This window comes from Hydra viridissima, unplaced genomic scaffold (genome assembly GCF_058129835.1).
Source record: "Hydra viridissima isolate aposymbiotic clone 2 unplaced genomic scaffold, HvirCarnegie_v1 scaffold_1, whole genome shotgun sequence".
NCBI lineage: Eukaryota > Metazoa > Cnidaria > Hydrozoa > Anthoathecata > Hydridae > Hydra > Hydra viridissima.
Window position 1 is genome coordinate 26,844,612 of NW_028324300.1, and position 19,635 is coordinate 26,864,246.

At 29.0% G+C, this 19,635-nt stretch overlaps 2 protein-coding genes across 4 annotated transcripts in view; one reads left to right on the forward strand and one right to left on the reverse strand.

The window, feature by feature from the left end:
- The window catches only part of LOC149894188 (mitogen-activated protein kinase kinase kinase 2-like), a 119,097-nt gene extending 103,385 nt beyond the window's left edge, over window positions 1–15,712 (forward strand). The window contains exons 1-10 of one of the 3 annotated variants that reach the window (XM_090091086.1): window positions 5,456–5,583; window positions 5,773–5,828; window positions 6,367–6,439; window positions 6,571–6,843; window positions 12,642–12,854; window positions 14,350–14,479; window positions 14,830–14,900; window positions 14,990–15,093; window positions 15,175–15,339; window positions 15,461–15,712. In XM_090091086.1, coding sequence (XP_089947212.1) covers window positions 12,837–12,854; window positions 14,350–14,479; window positions 14,830–14,900; window positions 14,990–15,093; window positions 15,175–15,339; window positions 15,461–15,599 — 627 coding nt within the window. In that variant the 5' untranslated portion in view covers window positions 5,456–5,583; window positions 5,773–5,828; window positions 6,367–6,439; window positions 6,571–6,843; window positions 12,642–12,836 and the 3' untranslated portion in view covers window positions 15,600–15,712. Of the gene's footprint in view, window positions 1–5,455; window positions 5,584–5,772; window positions 5,829–6,366; window positions 6,440–6,570; window positions 6,844–12,641; window positions 12,855–14,349; window positions 14,480–14,829; window positions 14,901–14,989; window positions 15,094–15,174; window positions 15,340–15,460 lie in introns of those variants that run through there. The other 2 variants (XM_090091092.1, XM_090091077.1) reach the window with 2 other exon arrangements.
- A 2,847-nt stretch (window positions 15,713–18,559) lies between these two features.
- Window positions 18,560–19,614, reverse strand: LOC149894191 (uncharacterized). The gene is made up of 3 exons (XM_090091111.1): window positions 19,084–19,614; window positions 18,802–18,966; window positions 18,560–18,676 (listed from the first exon to the last, which is right to left on the reverse strand). Exons 1-3 carry the CDS (start codon window positions 19,209–19,211, stop codon window positions 18,574–18,576), a joined length of 396 nt encoding a protein of 131 aa, XP_089947237.1. The 5' UTR covers window positions 19,212–19,614; the 3' UTR covers window positions 18,560–18,573.
- Between the last annotated feature and the right edge of the window lie 21 nt (window positions 19,615–19,635).

The following is a 19,635-nucleotide window of genomic DNA, read 5'->3' on the forward strand; positions in this document are numbered from 1 at the left end:
AGTCGGTTATTAGTTTAAAAAAATCGAGATATTTCCGGTAAATATCTGGTCTGCAATAAACCATTAGATATTTTATTGTAAAAACGCTTTTATATTAGCGCATTAGCTATAATTTCCAAAACTGTGAAATCTCATGTTCTTGGACTCTATTTTTTAGCTTAGACCTTGCTTGGTGCTGGAAATATCTTAATTATTGCAAAGACATTTAAACAATAGAAAATTCATTGAGAAAATAGAAGAAAAAGAGCTACAACTCCCAGCATTTCATTTTTTCGAGTACTTTTACTTAATAAGTGGGTAACAGTAATTTTGAGTAAAAATAACATGTTTTTTTATAAAATTATCAGCTTTAAACACTTTATAAATGTTCTAGCTCTTTTGATCTATAATCATGTCCAAATTAAGGATATTTTGTAATTTCATTTACGTCAATTTGATGCAAACCGACAGAGTAAAATCGCAAAATTCCTCAAATATACACTTTACAAAAACGAAGTAGAGTTTAAAGGCTATTAAAATTTTTAAAACGAAGACTTTGGACAGGAAATACCTTATCTTGCGAAAAAAGATGGCGAATATTAGCGTTTTTGTGTGTATTTTTTCAAAACTTCGAGATCGAGTTAGAGCCCTTTGCTTTGATGAAATTTGTTGTTGAATACCTTTTTTTTTCGTTTAAATGACGATCTCTCAGAATCTGCAATTAAAATCTGTAAGTTCGGAGGAGGTTTAGGTGCGAAAGTGTATTAGCGCCGACATTTTTTCTAAATTTTTTTTTTTTTAGCGGCTTAGAAGCAAAGTCTAAATCATGATCAATGCTAACTGACATGATCTAAGATTGCTTAAGAAGTTTATCTACACTTTCCTTTTCATTTAAAAATAGTTCGTGCTCTCTGTTGTCCAATATTTTAACTAGCGCACTTTCAAATGTTTTAGAATAAATAATATCTGCATTTGAAGATAAATAGGTACCCATATTAACATCGTGTCTAATTATTTCATTAAATAATATTTGTCTTATCGATGATATGTTTATATTTGAGTAAAAACATTTCCATAACCAAGTTGAACCTGTGAGAGGCACATCCTATTAATAGAACATTGCACAGATTTGCAAGGACCTTATTTGTTTCACAAGGGCCTCATTTGTTTCAACCCATGATAAATATTCAAAGTGGGCTTTTGTTGTAAACTCTGTTTCATTTCCTATAGGTGAAAAGGCAATTAATGCAGTACTGTACTCATTTTCACTGGCAATGTTAGGATATGATACAAACAATGCCACATAGTGCGTACTTCCGTTTGACCATCCATCAAAAATAATTGCGAAATTTTGTGGAACTATGTTAGCAATTTCTACCCGAAATCAAATAAAAAAATTATCCGATCCACAAACCGAAGTTTTCGCGCGATCGGGTATTTTCGTTCATCTTTTTTGTTTTTTTTTTTTACTGTGCTTTTTTAAATTTAACTTTAATTCAATTCTTTTAATATCATATTTATTTCTATTTATTAGTTCCACCCAGTCCGTGTAAGTAATAATTTTTAACTAATTAAAAGTTAATACTTACATGAAGTGGGTGGAACTAATACTCCATGTAAGTATTAATTCCACCTACTCCATGTAAGTAATAATTTTTAATTAGCCAAAAATTGATACTTATATGGATTAGATGGAATTAATACTCAATGCTTCACAGTTTTATTTTAAACATTGTGCTATCACCTTTTAAATATAAAAGTAAGTAAAATTTTCTTTTTTTTGATTTACTTACTTTTTTATTTAATACGCTATCCACTTTTGTTACATGTAACAAAAGTGGTAGCGTATTAAATAAAAAAGTATACGAAATTAAATATTACGAATATTAAATAAAAATATTAAATTATTAATTAATTAATTAAAATATTAAATAATTAAAAATATTAAATAAAAATATTAAATAAAATATTAAATAAAAATTTTAAATAAAATGTTAAATAAAAAAATATATACGAATATTAAATAAAAAAGTATACGAAATACGGGTAGTTCCGATGCGCGACAATTTAAATCACCAGTAAAAAATAGCTTTTTTCCCGGTTTCACTTTCTACAAATTCCAGTAAAAAAATATTATTTTCAGTAGAAAATAATTAATCTCCGGTAAGTAAATAAACCGCCAGTAATTAATTTTATTTCCAGTAGATAATACTTTTTTTCCAGTAATTTAATATTAGTTCTCGTAAAATAAATTTCATATATATATATATATATATATATATATATATATATATATATATATATATATATATATATATATATATATATATATATATATATATATATATATAATCTAGTTGTAGTAATAGTAGTAGTAGTAGTAGTAGTAGTAGTAGCAAGTGCAGCAGCAACAGTAGTAGTAGTAGTAGTAGTAGTAGTAGTAGTAGTAGTAGTAGTAGTAGTAGTAGTAGTAGTAGTAGTAGTAGTAGTAGTAGTAGTAGTAGTAGTAGTAGTAGTAGTAGTAGTAGTAGTAGTAGTAGTAGTAGTAGTAGTAGTAGTAGTAGTAGTAGTAGTAGTAGTAGTAGTAACAGCAGTAGCAGTAACAGTAGCAGTAGCAGCTAGCTAGATCATTTTACTTTCATGTAAGATTTTTTTCAATTATTAGAGCAATATTCAGATTTCTTTTAATCATAATACATTATGAACTCCATTCCTCAATACTCATCAGAAAGTGAAGCTGATTCACTACCTAGTTCTCCAAAAAAAAAAAAAACCTACAAGCAATGGGAACTTGACTGCAAATTAGAAAATTTAAATGAAGTCAAAGAATTTTTGAACAATGAAAAAAATTGGAGTTTTGATTTTCGAAACAAAACTGAAGAAGGTCAAAAAGACTACTACCGATGTAATCTTGTGAAAGTTAAAGGAACTCAATGTGCTGCAAGCATTTATCTTTTGTATGACAGTTTCTCATCTAATGTATTATTATACAGAACAACTTCACAACACACACATGATTCTATTGAGACTAAAAGGGGAGGTAAACTTTCTGAAAAAGTTCAGTTAGAAATCAACAGACTTTTTGATTTGCAAATGAAACCCAAACAAATTCGTGACTACTTGGCCAAAAATGACTTTTGTGTACCATCTCAAACACAACTGAATAATATCCTTGCAAAATTGAGAAAGAAAAAGTTTGGAGTCACTAACATCAGTCTAGGTGAATTGGAAAAGTGGTTTATTGAAAACTCTTCAGTGCCAAAAGATGAACATACAGCATTTATTGTGTCCTATACAGTGACATATGATGAAGAGTTCCTTTTCAGATTCTTTGCTTCAACCAAACATTTGCTTAGTCTTGCCAAAGATGCAAAAATCATCCATGCTGATGCTACTTACAAACTCATTTGGCAAGGCTATCCAGTTTTTGTTGTTGGTACATCTGATTCTGACCGCCATTTTCATCATTTTGGCATAGGAGTTTGTATGTCTGAAAAAACTGCAGATTTTACATTTTTATTTGAAGCATTGAGAAAAGGTGTCCAAAATATTTTTGAAGTTGTTATGACTCCTGAGGTTTTGGTTTCTGATGCTGCTCAATCCATTCAAAATGCTTTTAAGTTAGTTTTTGGTGAAGAACAAAAAATTGTGATGTGTTGGGCACACATGTACCGAAATGTTTCACAGAAAATTAAATCCATGGTGAAAATAGAGAACAGAACATCAATTTTGACAGATATTGAAACATTACAAAAGTTATCAAGCCCAGAATCTTTCTTAATTGCCATCAATCTGTTTTTTAAAAAGTGGGATGACCAAGAACATTTGTTTTTACTTTACTTCAAAACAGAGTGGGTTAACACTAACTCCAATTGGTATGAGGGCTATAGGCATTTCACCCCAACCACTAACAACTGTCTTGAGTCATGTAATAGAGTAATTAAAGATGAGCACACCTTTCATGAACGATTTCCTATCAGCAAGTTCAAAGTTGTTGCTTTGCAGATGATTGAAAACTGGTCTTTTGGTTACAAAAATAATCTGAAGTTGTTTTCAAAAACAACAACAATCAGTTTGGCTACCAAGACATCAGCATACCAATGGGTAAAATCCAAGAAAGAAATTCTTACAGAAAATAAAGAAGCAGAAAATTTTTATTACATACCAAGTGGGGAGCAAAATGTAATTAAAAAAGAAGACATTTTGATCTACAAAAATCAAAATGATGCCACTTTCGATGAATTTGTTAAGAACCAATTTGGAATTTGGGTGGTTCAGATGAAAGATGACAGTTGGCAAGATGCAAAATGTACTTGTCCTCATTTCTTCAAAAATTACTCCTGTAAGCATTCAGTAGGAGTAGCAATACGTTTGAAATTGTACAATCCACCTCCTGAAGCCAAAAATATTCAAATGCACCAAAAAAGAAAGCCAGGTCGTCCAAAAAAAGCTCGAAAAGCTTTGCTGATTCAGTGAATAATTCCTGATGGTTATCTGTAACCCTGATTTAAATCTATTGGACAAAGTATAAAGTTTATGTAAAGTTTAGCTTAGAAGAAGTTTATGTGTTTAAGTGAATTTTAAATATCAATCTTCAAGATAAATAAAACTAAGTTTAATGTAAACATTCGTTTAATTCAAAATAGATTATTGTTTCTTTTGGAATTATATTCCAAAATCTATTTACACTTAAAGTATTTTTCACTTGAGCACTTGAAGTATTTTTCAAAAAAATTTTTTCTACTGAAAAACAAAAATTTTCTACTTGGAAGTTTGAATACCGGAAAATAACTTTTAAAAAATTAACTTTTTACTGGTAAAAAACTGATTTCTTACCGCAAACATTTTACTGGAAAAAAGTTGTTATTCTACCGGAAAAAATATTATTTTTTACTGGAAATAAGTTACTGGAAAAAAAATTAAGTTTACCGGAAAAATGTGAGTTTAATACATAAGACTTTATTGACAGCCGTTCCGATGACCATGTATATATATATATATATATATATATATATATATATATATATATATATATATATATATATATATATGTATATATATATATGTATATATATATATATATGCATATATATATATATGTATATATATATGCATATATATATATATGCATATATATATATGCATATATATATATGCATAGATATATGTATGCATATATATATATGCATAGATATATGTATGCATATATATATATGCATAGATATATATATGCATATATATATATATATGCATAGATATATATATATATATATATATATGCATATATATATATATATAATTTTATAGGAAAGATTTAAAATAGTCATAATTAAATAAATTTTTTGCTGTTTGAATGCACGTCCAGTTGTTTGTTGCAATTATGTATGTAATGTATGTAATGTATGTATATAAATTTTGTTTTCATGTTTCCATTTATCTTATGTCTATTTTCAGCCATAATGTATAAATATGTTTTTATAGTTTTAAAAACAAATAAATATATATATATACCCGAAATATTTACCCCGGACTCAATGCTCAGGGTGCTTATGTCTGGAACCAAGTTCCTACCCCCTTTCACCACTCCTTGCCTCTGGCGAGGTGGTAAGTACAGAGCTTATAATTTAAATAGTTTTTACCAGTGAAAACCAAAAAACTCTAAATATGTCACAGCAGTTTTTTATGACGATTTTTGAGGGATATTTTATTAATGGAAAACCAAAACCAAAAGCAAATGCTTAGCAGACAATATTCAGAAAATGAATAGATGAATTGTTTAACTTTTTTTTTAAGCCCTTTTGAGACTGTTGTATGCAATGTTTGCCTGAGCAAAATAGATTTTTGAACAGGTAGGCATCTAGTTTTAATTAATATTGTTTTTATTGCGCATTTCTTAGTTTCAAGTTAACATTTAGGGATGAGTTACTTTTACAAATTGAAAAGGGATTTATAATAAATAATAAAGATGCTGGTCTCTAAAATATATTAATAAGTTAAAAATCAAAAATGAATGTGTTAACAATCCTAAGTATATTCTTAAAGTTCTGAGCATGTTAAACTTCAAGAGGACAAATCTACCTCTTTAACATGCTTCAAACAGATAAAACACTGAATTTTTGAATTTTTATGGAATCAATAATATTAATGACATAATAACATATATAACATTTGAAGATGACATTTAAAAAGATTTTTCTTCCTATTTTCCATGAATAACTATCTTTGTTAGTTAATAAATCAATCTTGATGTCAAAAGAAATGTTGTTCTAAATTTCAAACTTGATCCAAATTAATTCTGACAACTAATAAATTATATAAATTTATTGTGTAGTTGTTTTGATTGTTTGTCTAAATAGTTTAGTAACTTTGTTAATCACCTTTTTTCAGAGGTGTTAATGCTTTTGTTGAACAAAAACAACATGATGTGACAAGTTTAACACAAAAGGACTGTGGTGCCATTGTAAATTTGAACTTATTCTTTCTTTAAGTTATTACATTTATAAAGTGTTTTGTTGAACACCTTAATCGTTAATTTTGAGTTTTTGGTTTTTGTTCTTAATGAACTTTCTATTACAAGTACTCCTCTTTCAGGAAAAACTACATTAAAACACCAATCTACCATGGATGATATTTTTGAGTCATTAAGTAACGTGATTGGGAAAGACTGGAAGAAGTTTGGTCATTCTTTATCTGTAAAAGATACTGAGCTGGATAACATTGACAATAAAGAAATTTGTTTAAAAGAGAAAGCATACAGAATGTTATGTCTCTGGAGAAAGTATCATGAGTCTACCACACTAGATGTTTTAGTAAGTGCATTGGAAGAGACAGAAAGACCTGATTTGATAAACATGATAAAAGCAAGTATGACTTCAACTTTTTATTAACTAAAAGCTTTTAGCAGTTGTTTACATATAGAATAGGATCTTCAGTCACAGTTAGAAGCTGCATTAAAAATGTTTCATAAATTGTCAGTTTGTTTTATTTTGGCAGGGAATATTACTGATTGTGCATCCAAATAGTGTTCAAATGTATTAACTTTTTTGAAATTAAGTTAAAAGGTTTTGAGTTAAAGATAATATTGAATTAAAAGGCTGCCATCTTAGTTAACAAGTGTTATAATGTTTATTTAAAAGTGTTTTTTTCTTCTTTTGCTTAATTAAAGATTAAATAAAAATTTATTAGTGTTTACATTTTTAATAAAAATAAATTTTAGATAAACAATTTGGTTGTAAGAAGAAAATGTTAAAAATTTTGTATAAATGAAATATAAAGATTTAATATAAATATTAAGTCTGTTTGCCAAATTTAGATTTATCTGAAGCCAGGTAATCTAGTTTATGTTTATGGACATAACAGAGAGTAGCAGTGCTGTTTTGCTGCATAGATTATTCAATATTAAATTCTGTTTAACATCAAATTCTGTTCATGAAGCCTGTTACATGAGGCAGTCGATGATTTTTCACAAAATCAATGTTTCTGCCCTTGCAATCTTTTCAGAGATATTCTGTGAAAATCTGATATGTTAACTCACTCCTGCTAATATTTTTTCACTGTGCAACTAAAATTACTTACTACAACTAGCTGCAATAAAGAGAAAAAAAAAAGTTTAATACATTCAGTTAAAAAATGGTATATATAGGGACACAAATTTATTGTTTTATTTCTGTATTTCTGCCGTAAGTTGATATTTTGTCAAACAAAACATTGCTACTAATATAATATATGTATGAATATATCATATGATAAAAAAAAAAAAAGATAACATAAATTGTTTTAAATCAGAAGGATTATTTTAAAATTGATTTGAAACAACTGATCACTGGATGTATGATGCATTGTATGCTAACCAAGTTTTATCCTTTTACAAGTGCAAAATCAATAACTTGAAGTACTTCATTAGGTGCAAGTTGCTTTTTTAACTTAAGGCAGGCTATTTGTAAATGTACTGCTATGCCATCAAGGTTGTTACATAACATTCAAAAGAATTATTGAACAGGGCTGGTGTTTATCAGGTCATTTTGATCTGTTGTAACTAATTGCTAACAATTATATCATTTGAGGGTTTGAGGCTGAAATTCTAAATGATGTTGTTTTTTTTTTTTTTGATCAGTTCAATTCCTTTTTTCCTACAATTACTTTCTTCTGAAAACCAGTGATATTTAAGTTCTAAATATAATGTATATTTCCGTTTTATATTTAGTTCTTGTAGCATTGATTTAATTTCTAATTTTAATTTTACTTGTTTTGAATCAGCTCTGATGAAATAAATTTCAGTTCAGTTCTTATGATTTCAATAATTTTTCTTCTTATGATTTCAATAATTTTACTTCTTATTTCAGTTACTAATTCAAATCATATTTTACTTCTATTAAATCAAACATGTGTGCCAATTTTAAAGCAAGTATGTAAAATTTGTAAATTAGTTGTCAAAAAAAAAAAAAAAAAATTGTTGCATTAAAATTTTTTAAACATTCAATAATTTTCGTTTGGTTCCTAATTCTATTCTATTCCTATTTTCATTTTTTGATGCTTATAATCAATTCGATTTCAGTTTTCATTCTTCAGATAATTCCTAATATTAGTTTTTATTCACATTAACAAAATCAATCAATTTTATTTCATGTCCATGGAAATATCACTGCTGAAAATCAACTAAAAGCCTGCTCACATCTCACATAAGCAAATTCTCAAAACAATTTAAAGATAATGAACTTGAAAGCCATATTAACCTGTAAGAACATTGTTTTATGTTAAGCACTTTAGTGTTTTTAGCAATCAGGAAACATTTTCAAACATCATTAAAGATAATGCAATGTCTTTCTCTTTAAATAGACCCTTTTATCATCGCTGACCCATTCTAATCCACCTCACTCTATTAAAGCAACTTATAAAAACCAAAGTATTTAAACCTAACATCCCAATATAACTCACCTTATTTGGATTGGAATATAAACCATTAGTCAGCATTGTTTCTAGTACAGTTTGAAAATTATTGCTTGAAATAAAAACTATCTTGTTTTGAACTTAAGTAATCATCTGCCTTTATTTTGTTACCCAATCATCCATAATATCTTACTTCCTTATATAAACTAAAGTTCTTCTTGCTATCTATTTACATCCTTGCTAGCTAGTTATAGCATTTTTTTAAAGGATGATTTACTTTATATCGATTTTTTAAAATGTTTTTGGAATAAGCTAGTTTTCAAAAAAGCAGTTAAATAAAATGTGTTAGTGTTTTACTGTTGTTTTTTTTTTGAAACCTTTGAAATATTGTTTTATATGAAATGTTATTTTTACAAGAAACAATTTCAACATTTTTGAAACAAGTTGCAAAAACATTCTGAAGTAACTTTAAAGTTGTTGATGTCATCATTTTCAAATTTATTCAAAAATAATTATTCAGATTTTTGTCCAAAAAAAGATTTTCTCTAGAAGTTTATCTTTTTTTATTACTAATTTAACAGATGATTAGAATCTCTTAAAGCATATTTGTGAAAGTCTAAATAAAGCTAGGTATTATTTTTAAATTTATTTAAGCTTATGTTGATATTAAGCTTGGTTTTAAAAACAAACAGATTGAATGTTTAGTATAGGGATAGTAGGCTTATTTTGTTTTATCAAATATAAAGTTTGTTACCTAAGTATGTTGAACTTTAATAATGCAGACATTATTTAGGGTGTCCCAAAATTTTAAATTACATTCTCCTGGCTTTCTAACATTTCCTGCAAATTTGAAGTGATGTAAAACAAAATTTAGGTGTCCCCCCAGGGTCAAGAAGTTTCTGAAATAACTGTATAAATTTTGTTCAATATACCTGACTTGAAACTTTTAAATCATAAAAAGCTTTAAAAATAAACTAAACTTGAAAATCATAAAAAGTTGTCAAGATTCATGATTTTTCACAATGTAACATTTTCACCTTTACTTACTGGACCTTTATGTGTATTTTGTGTAAATGTAATTGTCATGCTACCTGGCTCTAGGTAGACATTTTTATGTAAACATCTTTTGTGTTTTCTAATAATCGTATAATAATTTTGAAAATGTCTGTTACTTGGTTTCTAAAATTAATGCATGCTGTTATATTTATAATCCACACATGGTTGAACCAGTACATAGCTTGTTTAGTTTTTAAATTATTATATTAGTTTGTTTATTTATTATATTCATCTAACCATGTTCACCTGCTTAAAATCTAATCAAATACAACCATCGGTAGATCAATGATAATACTAACATCTATGGTCAACAAAATAGGTTGCTTTGCATCTTCAACATTACTTTCAATAAGTACAGTTCACCGAAAATAAAATAAATTTCAAAAAAGATGAGAGATGAATTTCAAGCCAACAAAACTGTTGTGCCTTGGGATGGCAAGCTGTTTTCTGACATGACTAGAGAAGATAATGAGTAACTGGATAAGTTGCTAGTTTTATTAAACTTCTCTTATTGATGGGAGCATAAAACGTCTTGGTGTGCCAAAGTTGACCTCAGGTTCAGGAAAGACAGCTATGGCGTTAGTTCTGGGACTTTTGAAGTCATGGAAATGTGATGCGCTTGTGATTTTGATGTGCTTTGGCATGATGGTTTCAGAAGCTGGTAGACTTAAAGGAGCCTGCACACTTTTAGAGACAGCTATTGGAAGCAGCTTGGTGTAGATAGCCTGTTGCCACCACATGTTTAAATTGCATTTATCTGATGCTTTTGCAGTGTTTTTTGGTCCATCAACAGGGCCATCCGAGAGATGATTATAGAAAACTTCTCCAACTAGCTGCATGTCCGGTTGGTTTTGTTGACAAGGCTTCAAAAACCTGGTGCATTTTATAGACTGCATCATATTGGCCTAGGTTATCTTCACAATGAAATTGGTGTTGCTTTTATACAGAATCTAAATGTTACAATAACAAAAGGCAACAGTGCCTTTTGCAAGCTGTGGAAAAACAACAGGATACATGGTTCCTAAAATTGGTTTAATTAAATGTGATTGATAATGCTTTAGTTTTAATAACCACTTTTGTTGTTCAAAGTACTATTTTTCAAAATCCTTGATCATTTTTATAATGTTATTTGGTTCAACTAAGTAATTTAATAAAACAATGAAGAACTATTGAAAAGACAATTATGTTAGAGGTCGAAAAGTTTGAAGCCCATGCAAATATTTTCACAGTTAAGAACGTTTTCTTTTAAATTTACCTTGCAAGAAAGAAACAGCCATTAGTTCAAAGAATGTATTTCATAAACTCACCTTACAAGGAGTATTTTTTTGTTATCATGTGTTTAAGCTATTTACATTTTAGTTTAGATATACTGCCAGGCTTTCAGAGTATTTTAGAAATTTATATGATCATCTTTCTCTTCAGATACATTAAGTCAGATGAAAACTTTGAGCACTTCTGAAAACTATTCCTAAATGACTTGATATTTAAATTCTGTGTGATTTTTGTCTCTTTGAACAGTTGTCTATTCTTTTAATTTAAAAAATCATCTTATGATTGATTTCCCAAATTTATCCTCATGAAGAAGTTAAACTTCAGTGAACAATGATTGAAGTCATTGTTCATTAAGTTCTTAATGATGTTGAGAAAGCTGCCCAAGTCAGCCTTTGTATTGGTAGTTAAAAAATATGATTTTTCATGTTGAGCCTCTTAATTCAATGCTTTCATGCTCTAGTTTTCGAAATAATCTTGGGGATAATAGGAAAATATTATGGTGAAAAAATCTATCCTGCAGTATAACAAACAAAGTCAATATAATTTTTAAAATGACTTTATACAATTGTATGTGGGGTTAGTTTACAAGAGTGGTTACAGGCAACATATACTTAAATTTGCAAAGTCAAGGTTTTTTTTTGTTTTACAACTAGTTTTTCTTCTAGATGTTAATTTTTTCAAGTTAATTCTTGCAAGCTGGATCATAATAATCCAGAATGTTTGTTAAGTATAGCAACATTGTATGTAATTTTTATAAGGTTTGCATTTGATGCAAGTTTAACTTGCCAGTTCAGCTTTGTAAAAAATCAGAATTAATGTTTATAGTGGTTTCTGAGAAATTCTTTGTGGGTATTAAAATGCACACATGGTAGAGTAGCTATATATAGTTTCAAAATGCTTTAGCTGGAATTAATGATTAAAAGAGTGCACAGACTTGTAATATAAGAATTGGATTTCAGTAACAAAAACCTTTCCCAGAGGAGTTTGCGACAACTGTTGAAAGATACTCCAAAAGTTTGACCAATTTGTTTAATTCCCTGCATTGTTCAACTTTTTACTCTATCCAGATAGAGCCACACACATTTTTTGCCATCACCAAAAGTGCAGAGTTCATGACCAATTTTTCTTTCAATAAAGTTTATTATTCCTAATGAAAAAAAAATCTTTTAGAAAGAAATATAAAAGCTATTGAATTCTGTTCCCTTTTCATTCTTCAACAAATTGCAACATAGCTTAATGTAAATTAAAAGTCCATAGATCTTGAGAGCTTGCAAAATTAGAAATGTTTAAAAAATTGGTCTGATAAAAAAATGGGTAAGTTTAATTGTCCACAAACAGTTCTAACTTTTTTTACAACTAGAAGAAAAGTTTTGTTGGCCTGTGTAATAACTATTATTATTTAAGTAAATTTTCCAGAAATGGTTGATAATATTTTTTTTGTTTGTTAGGTCTATCATTGCAAAGATTTAAATACTGGCAAAGAATGTGCTATTAAACACATTCTAATTGGACTCAATAACAAAACCATATTGAAAGAGGTGGAAAAACATCAAAACGAAATCAACCTATATAAAAATTTGAGTCATGAGCGAATCGTAAAATATTTTGCCACATCTCATACTGAAAGTTCTCTCTCTATATTTATGGAATATATGGAAGGGGTGAGTGGATTTTATAGGCTCAATCAATTTTATTTAACTTTTTTAAGATTATACTTTTTACTATAATATTGTAGTTTTCCTAAATTGAAAAAACTCTTTAATGTTGTATCATTAAGTAACATTTCTCCATCCAAAGTTTATTGTTTTTTTTTTTTTTGCTTGTTTTATTTCACCTATGTAGCTGTTTGTCATATAATAGTTTGTGGTATTTATGTCACCAATAATTTACCAACTCTTTATTGTGAAACAGTTTCAATTGCTAACTATTAAAGATTTAAGCAGAAACATTTTTGGTTTTAAATTTATGACACAGGTAAGCATAATAGTAAGATGATACTCAATAGTCAGATAGAAGGTGGCAGATAGCACTAGAGTAGAAGCATTCTGTTGTAGCACTGTCTAAAAGTAATGATATAATGAGTTATAAAAAAAATTGTAACATCTTCATATCTTTGATTCAATTCCTCAAACAATATTCAAATAAATGCTCAAAGTATTTCCCTTTAATATCTAAGCATAGTTACTTTCTCTCGATACTTCTCCAATGTTTTTAGCTTATTCTTCTATGGATATTTCAACTGTAATCAGCCTTTTTAGGCTTTGGACTTCTTTACTGTCAGTTAGGTGTTGTTTGATTTTGCTAAAAAGCTACAAGGTGCCAAGTTCGGTAAATGGAGTGAATGGTTGATTATTGAAGTGGTTTTTTTTGTTCAAGTAGACTCTCACACAAATTTCTTTAGATGACGCTTTGTCCTCTCATGGAAGATTTTCATGTTTAGGTTCAAATTGGTCTCACCAGACAATTGCTCTTTGGGAATCTCCAACACCTACTTATGATAAATTTATATCCTTGCCACAAAAGTGTGTCAAGTATGTCCAGGATTCGTTTGTCCATTAAAATACCACACAATTGCTATTTACCTTAGTTGAATCTGGCCGAATTTATTCGGCAAAAAGTGTTACATGCGTTGCTTTTGGAGTTGTCTTAGGCTGTTTGGGTATATAAGCTTTTGAAGGTAAAGACTATCATGAATGGTTCTTTCAATGATGCCATTGGACAAAAGTTTTTAGACTTCAAGTTGATGTAAAGATAATAGAGTTAATGAGTTGTTGTGGCATTTGGAAAGTGCTCTTGCTAGAAAGCCTAGATATCTTACTATGTATACATTCAAGTTTCAAAAGAAAGCGTACTCTGCTTATTTTATGCTTTACTTCTATGTCACATAATTAGTTCTTTGAGGAAACTTTGTTTTTTTAACAAAAGCTTCTGGATACCCTTAAGTTTAAATTTAAAATTTTTAAACGTAAAATGTAATTTTTATGATTGGAGTTTCTGTAATTACAGATTGATTTGTTTGCTTTGAGATAACAGCAAACTTGCAGTTTTAGCTAACTTAATTAGTAAATTAGAAAGAGGAATATCAGATGTTGCATTACTGTATTTCTTTTGAAAGTCTTTAGAAAAAGTTATTTAAAAATCGCATTTTCTTTTTAGGGATCGATTCAGGATAAATTATTAAAAGATGGTGATTTAGAGGAAAAAGAGGCATCATTTTACTGTTATCAAATTCTTGAAGGGATTAACTACTTGCACTCCCAAAATATCATCCACAGGAATATCAAAGGTCTTTTCTTTGTTTATAATACTAATTACAAGTTTAACCAAATGTTAATTCAAAGTTGTATAAACTATCTTTAGTACTGGACACTAGAATTAAGTTTAGTGCTATATGCTAGAAATATTGTTAGTACTGGACACTAGTAGTATTTTAAGGATAGAGGCAAAGTATTTGTATTGATGAAGTAAAGGGAAACTAGTATCATGTGCAGAAGATTATTAAAAAATACCAAGTGACTTAACTTGAAGATTTAACAATATTTTTGAATAATAGGTATTATGTCATTTTTACACCAGGTAAATGTTTATTGAAAATGTGACTTTGTTGTGAATTGCAATGAATTTGTACTTACACAGGTGCCAATATACTTCTCGACTCAGGTGGTAACTGCAAACTTGCTGATTTTGGTGCTTTGAAACAATTTCAAGTAAGGTTGTTTTAAACAAGTAAAAAATTTGTATAATTATAAATACTTGTTAAAAATCTGTTTATTTTCCGATAAATAATATCTTTCAGGCATTTATTTCAAAAGCAAGATGCCTCACTTTTCTTGAGACACCTTACTGGATAAGCCCAGAAATTCTAAAAAGTGATGTAGTTGGTGGGAAGACTGATATATGGTGAGTTCAACTATGGATCGTTAATTACAATGAAGAACTACATAAGTACTGTAATTACATGTTTTTCTGTTTTCTTTATAGGTCCTTTGGATGTACTGTTATAGAGATGCTAACAACAAAACCACCTTGGTCTGAACTTGAACCATTCGCTGTCATTTTCAAGATTGGATTTGGGCCAACAATACCCAATCTGCCTGATGGTTCCTCAGCTGCATGCAAAAAGTTTGTAGATGACTGTTTAAATAGGTAAAAATGACCGTTTCTTTTTATTTTTTTTTAATTTTTAATGAGTTTTGAATTTCTATAGTTTTTAAAATACTTTGCTACAATTTTGATAAAAAGGCAAACTTTTTAATTTGTAATTTAGGGACCTTTCATTACGACCTACGGCAGCAGGTCGTAATGTAATAATTTACTCGTTCGATTTGTTATCATTACCATCGTTGAAGTTCTTCTGTTCAAATTTCATTACAATGACTACTTTTATTTTTCACATTATTTTGTAAATTATTTTTGTGCTTACACGTTTTTGTTTTCTCATTCTTTCGCAAATTCTTTTTATCAGATTTTGAAAGTCGGACAAGTGAAACTTTTGAATATTTGCGTATTGTTTTATTTATTTTTGAAATACATGTAGAAACTTGAAATTGTTTTGACATGCTCACTTTTGATTAACGGCTAGTAGGTTAGGTATTTTTGGCTCTTTCTGTGACGTCAAGAATTTTTCTAATCGCCTTTTCACAACGTTCAAAAAAAATTAGATTTAAAAAAATTTAGCATATTTGAAAGTACGATATAACAGAACTTTGTCTCAAAAGGCAAAAGTGGCCAAGATTCCGGTAAGTAATCCTCTGAATTTTAATTTAAGAAGTAGTTAGAAGTTTCTGGAAAAAACTTAAAAAATTGTTAATTTTATGCAGAGAAATGTTTAGAAAGATGATTGTTTATATACAAAAAGGTGTGGTATTTTTCATATATCTAACAGTAATTTTCAAACTATTTTTTTCACTTTTTTCTGTGTCTTCGTTCTGGGTTATCTCTCAGCTTCACGCTTAAACTTTTCCATTTAACCTTAAACAAGATTTGCTTTTTTTTTTTCAGGTAACATTTCAAAGGTTTTTTTGACTAAGTAAACTACTGTGAAAAACACTTCTCAATTAGGCTATTTTTTAACCAATGACAAACTTATTCTTGCAATAAAATTTCAATTAAAAATGTTTATGCTTTTATTGTTCTTACCATTGAAGAATTGTCAGGTATTAAATAGGATATGCTGTTAAATGCAACAAGGACCCTCAGCATGGATTAACTGCGATTGAATTATCGTTGAGATGTTTTCAAGAACTGCCATTGCGATAGGGAACCGGAACTCATCAGTTTGGTTATTGCTTAGCTACGTAGAAAAAATTTGACAAGCTAACCTTCTTTTAATGGTGGATTTCAGAAACAATTTTAACCCATGATGCTAAAACTATCCGGGTCAGCGTAACAGGCAGTGAAAGAGAAGAATGAAACAGTCGTTGTTCAGTCGAACTTTATACGAGGTTTTAAAGGCATTGGAGATGTAGCCAGCTTATAGCTTTGCGTTTGTATAAAAAATTGCGGTGAAATACGTTTTTTGGAGATCCTGAAATCGATTACGGGACTGGAGAATTATTACCGGCACTGCTAAAGTTGTATGGCAGTGGCAAGTACCAATGTGGTTTATGTTTTGATACGATTACCTTAAATGTTGGTTACTTGAAGCCTGTATAGTATTGGCCTACTTCGATGGCCACCATGGTCGTTAGCTTCCCAACATATTGAAGAAGTTCATGTGTTTACTAAAGATGCTGTATGTAAAACTCCAGATGTGGAAAAACTGTCGTTTTGCATTGATTTGGCGGTGGTTTATGTTGAGAAAGTTGAGAATTCTACCAGTTTAAGTTAAAATGATTGAAGAGGAAGTTGTTCGGAAGAGCAATCAAGGATGCCCCAACTTTCCTATAAGAAAAGTTATTACCTTTTAGATATTTGTTAAACGATGAGATTATTGCGAATTGGCAGAGCTGGCCATTTTAAGTCTTGATAAAGGTCTTGGTGATTTGAAAGATATTTGAAAAGTATCTTTAAAAGAAGCAATATTTAAAATGTCTTATTTATAATTGCTAATCGTTTAGCTTCGATTAGAAAGTTTTTAGCTTCGCTTGTGTCTATGTTGTGTTACAGAGAGTAATTGCCTGCCGAATGTCACTTTTAATGGTTTTTGGACACATGGCAAACCAGACTCATCGCAGTTGAAAATTTATAGAATGACTTGAACCATTTTATCCCGACGCAACTTTAATTTTCTGTGGAAAAGTTTATGTTAACAATCTTAATTTCTAAAACTGAAATAAATCAAACCAATTAAAGTTCGTCAAAGATATCGATTAATTATATCGATTCTATCGTAATATATTCGATTGTATCGTTATAGTTCATTACTTTCGTCAAATCAGTGCGATATATTTTAGAAACTCTCTAAATATGTATATTAATCTAAAATCTCAAAATGCCAATATTGTATATTTTTAGCCTGAAAAAATTGTTGGCAACGAGCACTTTTAAAACAAACAAAAAATAGATTACTCCATTATTCGTTCGAAATTTGTAAAAAAAAAAAAAAAAAAAAAAAAAATTTGGTCCTTTACGTGGATAAAATTAATAAAAGATGATATGTTGAGAGATCTCCGTCGATAAATCCAAAATTAGTAACTTCAAAAGATAATTCTTTCAGTTCATTTAATTGTTTATTTAGTCTAAGAGCTTTACATGGTTAATGCGCTAATTGTATTCCAAAAACTAATCATCATACGAATGTAAATGTAGGAGTTTTAGTTTTGTTGCTCCTATTTATCCAATTGTTGGAATCGGTTACCGTCGTAAATTTTTATCATGTCGGTGGAATTCGTTTTGATGTTTTTTTAATATATTCCTCTGGTTTCATTTAGTAATGAAACTTGAGAGGATACTTTTTCTTTTTGTTGTTTTTTTTTTAAAAATACATGCTGCTTGTGCATTTTTGTTATTTGTTTTACATAAGGTTCAGTTTATTCTTCAGCACTCTGTTAAATCTGGAGGTAATAAGAAAGCACCATTAGTTTACTGATTATTAAACTATAATAGGTTAATGGTATTTATGGAAAAGTCGTTTTTAGCAAGAGCATCGCATTATAAAACAAGCTTAGATGAGAAATTACCTAAAGAAACAATAAGTAGATGTTTTGATAATAATGAAGCTACAGTTCAAACAGGCATAGGGTAAAACACCCAGTGTTCGCCATGCGGCCTAGTCTTCACCACTTGGCCTCTAAAAAACGTGCGGAACAAAAACTAGTTGCTGGAAAGTTCAGAAATCGTATCTAAAAAAAACTTTGATGTTCTCTTTATAACTGGCGAAAACCGTCAATTATACGCGGAAACTTTATTTTTTAATTAACTTATAGTCAGTAACCGGTTTTATTCCACAATAAAATTGCATTTACGTAAGTACATGTATTTCATCATCTTTGAAGAAACATATGAAAGCAATTCTGATGCCTTAGGTCGTAACGAAGGGTTCCTAAATTAGATGTTAAAAAATTTGAGTTTTCATAAAAATTTTAAAGTATTTTAAAAATTTCGAAACTTAAAACTTATTGAAGAAAAAAAACAAAAAAAAAAAAAAAGAAAAAAACTTATTTTTACCTCTTTAAACAATCGTTTACAAGCATTTTGCACGCAGCTGATGAACCATCAGGCAGATGAGGTATTGTTGGTTGAGTCCCTATCTTAAAAACGGCAACTAATGGTTCAAATTCAGACCAAGGTGGTTTTGTAGTTAGCATCTCTAATACAGAACATCCAAATGACCTATAAAGAAAAAAGAAAATACATGTAATTACCGTACTTATGTAGTTCTAGCATGTAATTACCGTACCGTACTTATTTAGTTCTAGCATGTAATTAATGCTCCATAGTTATACTCACCATATATCAACCTGCCAACTATATTCAGCACCTGTTGCAATTTCTGGACTCATTCCATGGAGAGATCGGACTCCTGCATTAGAACTATTAATCTGAAAGATATTTTTTAGCAGAAAATAAAAAGACATTTTTACTAAGAAATAATATTACTTGACAAAAATAACATTAAATGAAACTGTTTCGAAACGCCAAAATCAGCAAGTTTGCAGTTACCACCTGATTCTAATAGTATATTGGCACCTGTGTAAGTACAAATTAATTGCAATTCACAATAAAGTCACATTTTCAATAAACATTTACCTGGTGTAAAAATGACATAATACCTATTATTCAAACTTATTGTTAAGTCTTCAAGTTTTATCATTTGGTAATTTTTTAATAATCTTCTGCACATGGAACCAGTTTCCCTTTTTTCCCAGTTTACTTGGTCAAAACTTATACTTTACCTCTATCTTTAAAATACTACTGATGTCCAATACTAACAATAATTCTAATATTTAGTATTAAACTTAATGCTAGTGTCCAGTACTAAAGATAATTTATACAACTTTG

Bases quoted from the DNA above. Each gene is read 5' to 3' on its own strand.
- LOC149894191 (XM_090091111.1), bottom strand. From the start codon at position 19,211: ATGTCTTTTTATTTTCTGCTAAAAAATATCTTTCAGATTAATAGTTCT. The intron at 18,967-19,083 runs GTGAGTATAACT...TTTTCTTTATAG, and splicing joins AGTTGGCAGGTTGATATATG to GTCATTTGGATGTTCTGTAT. The intron at 18,677-18,801 runs GTAAAAATAAGT...CATCTAATTTAG, and splicing joins GTAAACGATTGTTTAAAGAG to GAACCCTTCGTTACGACCTA.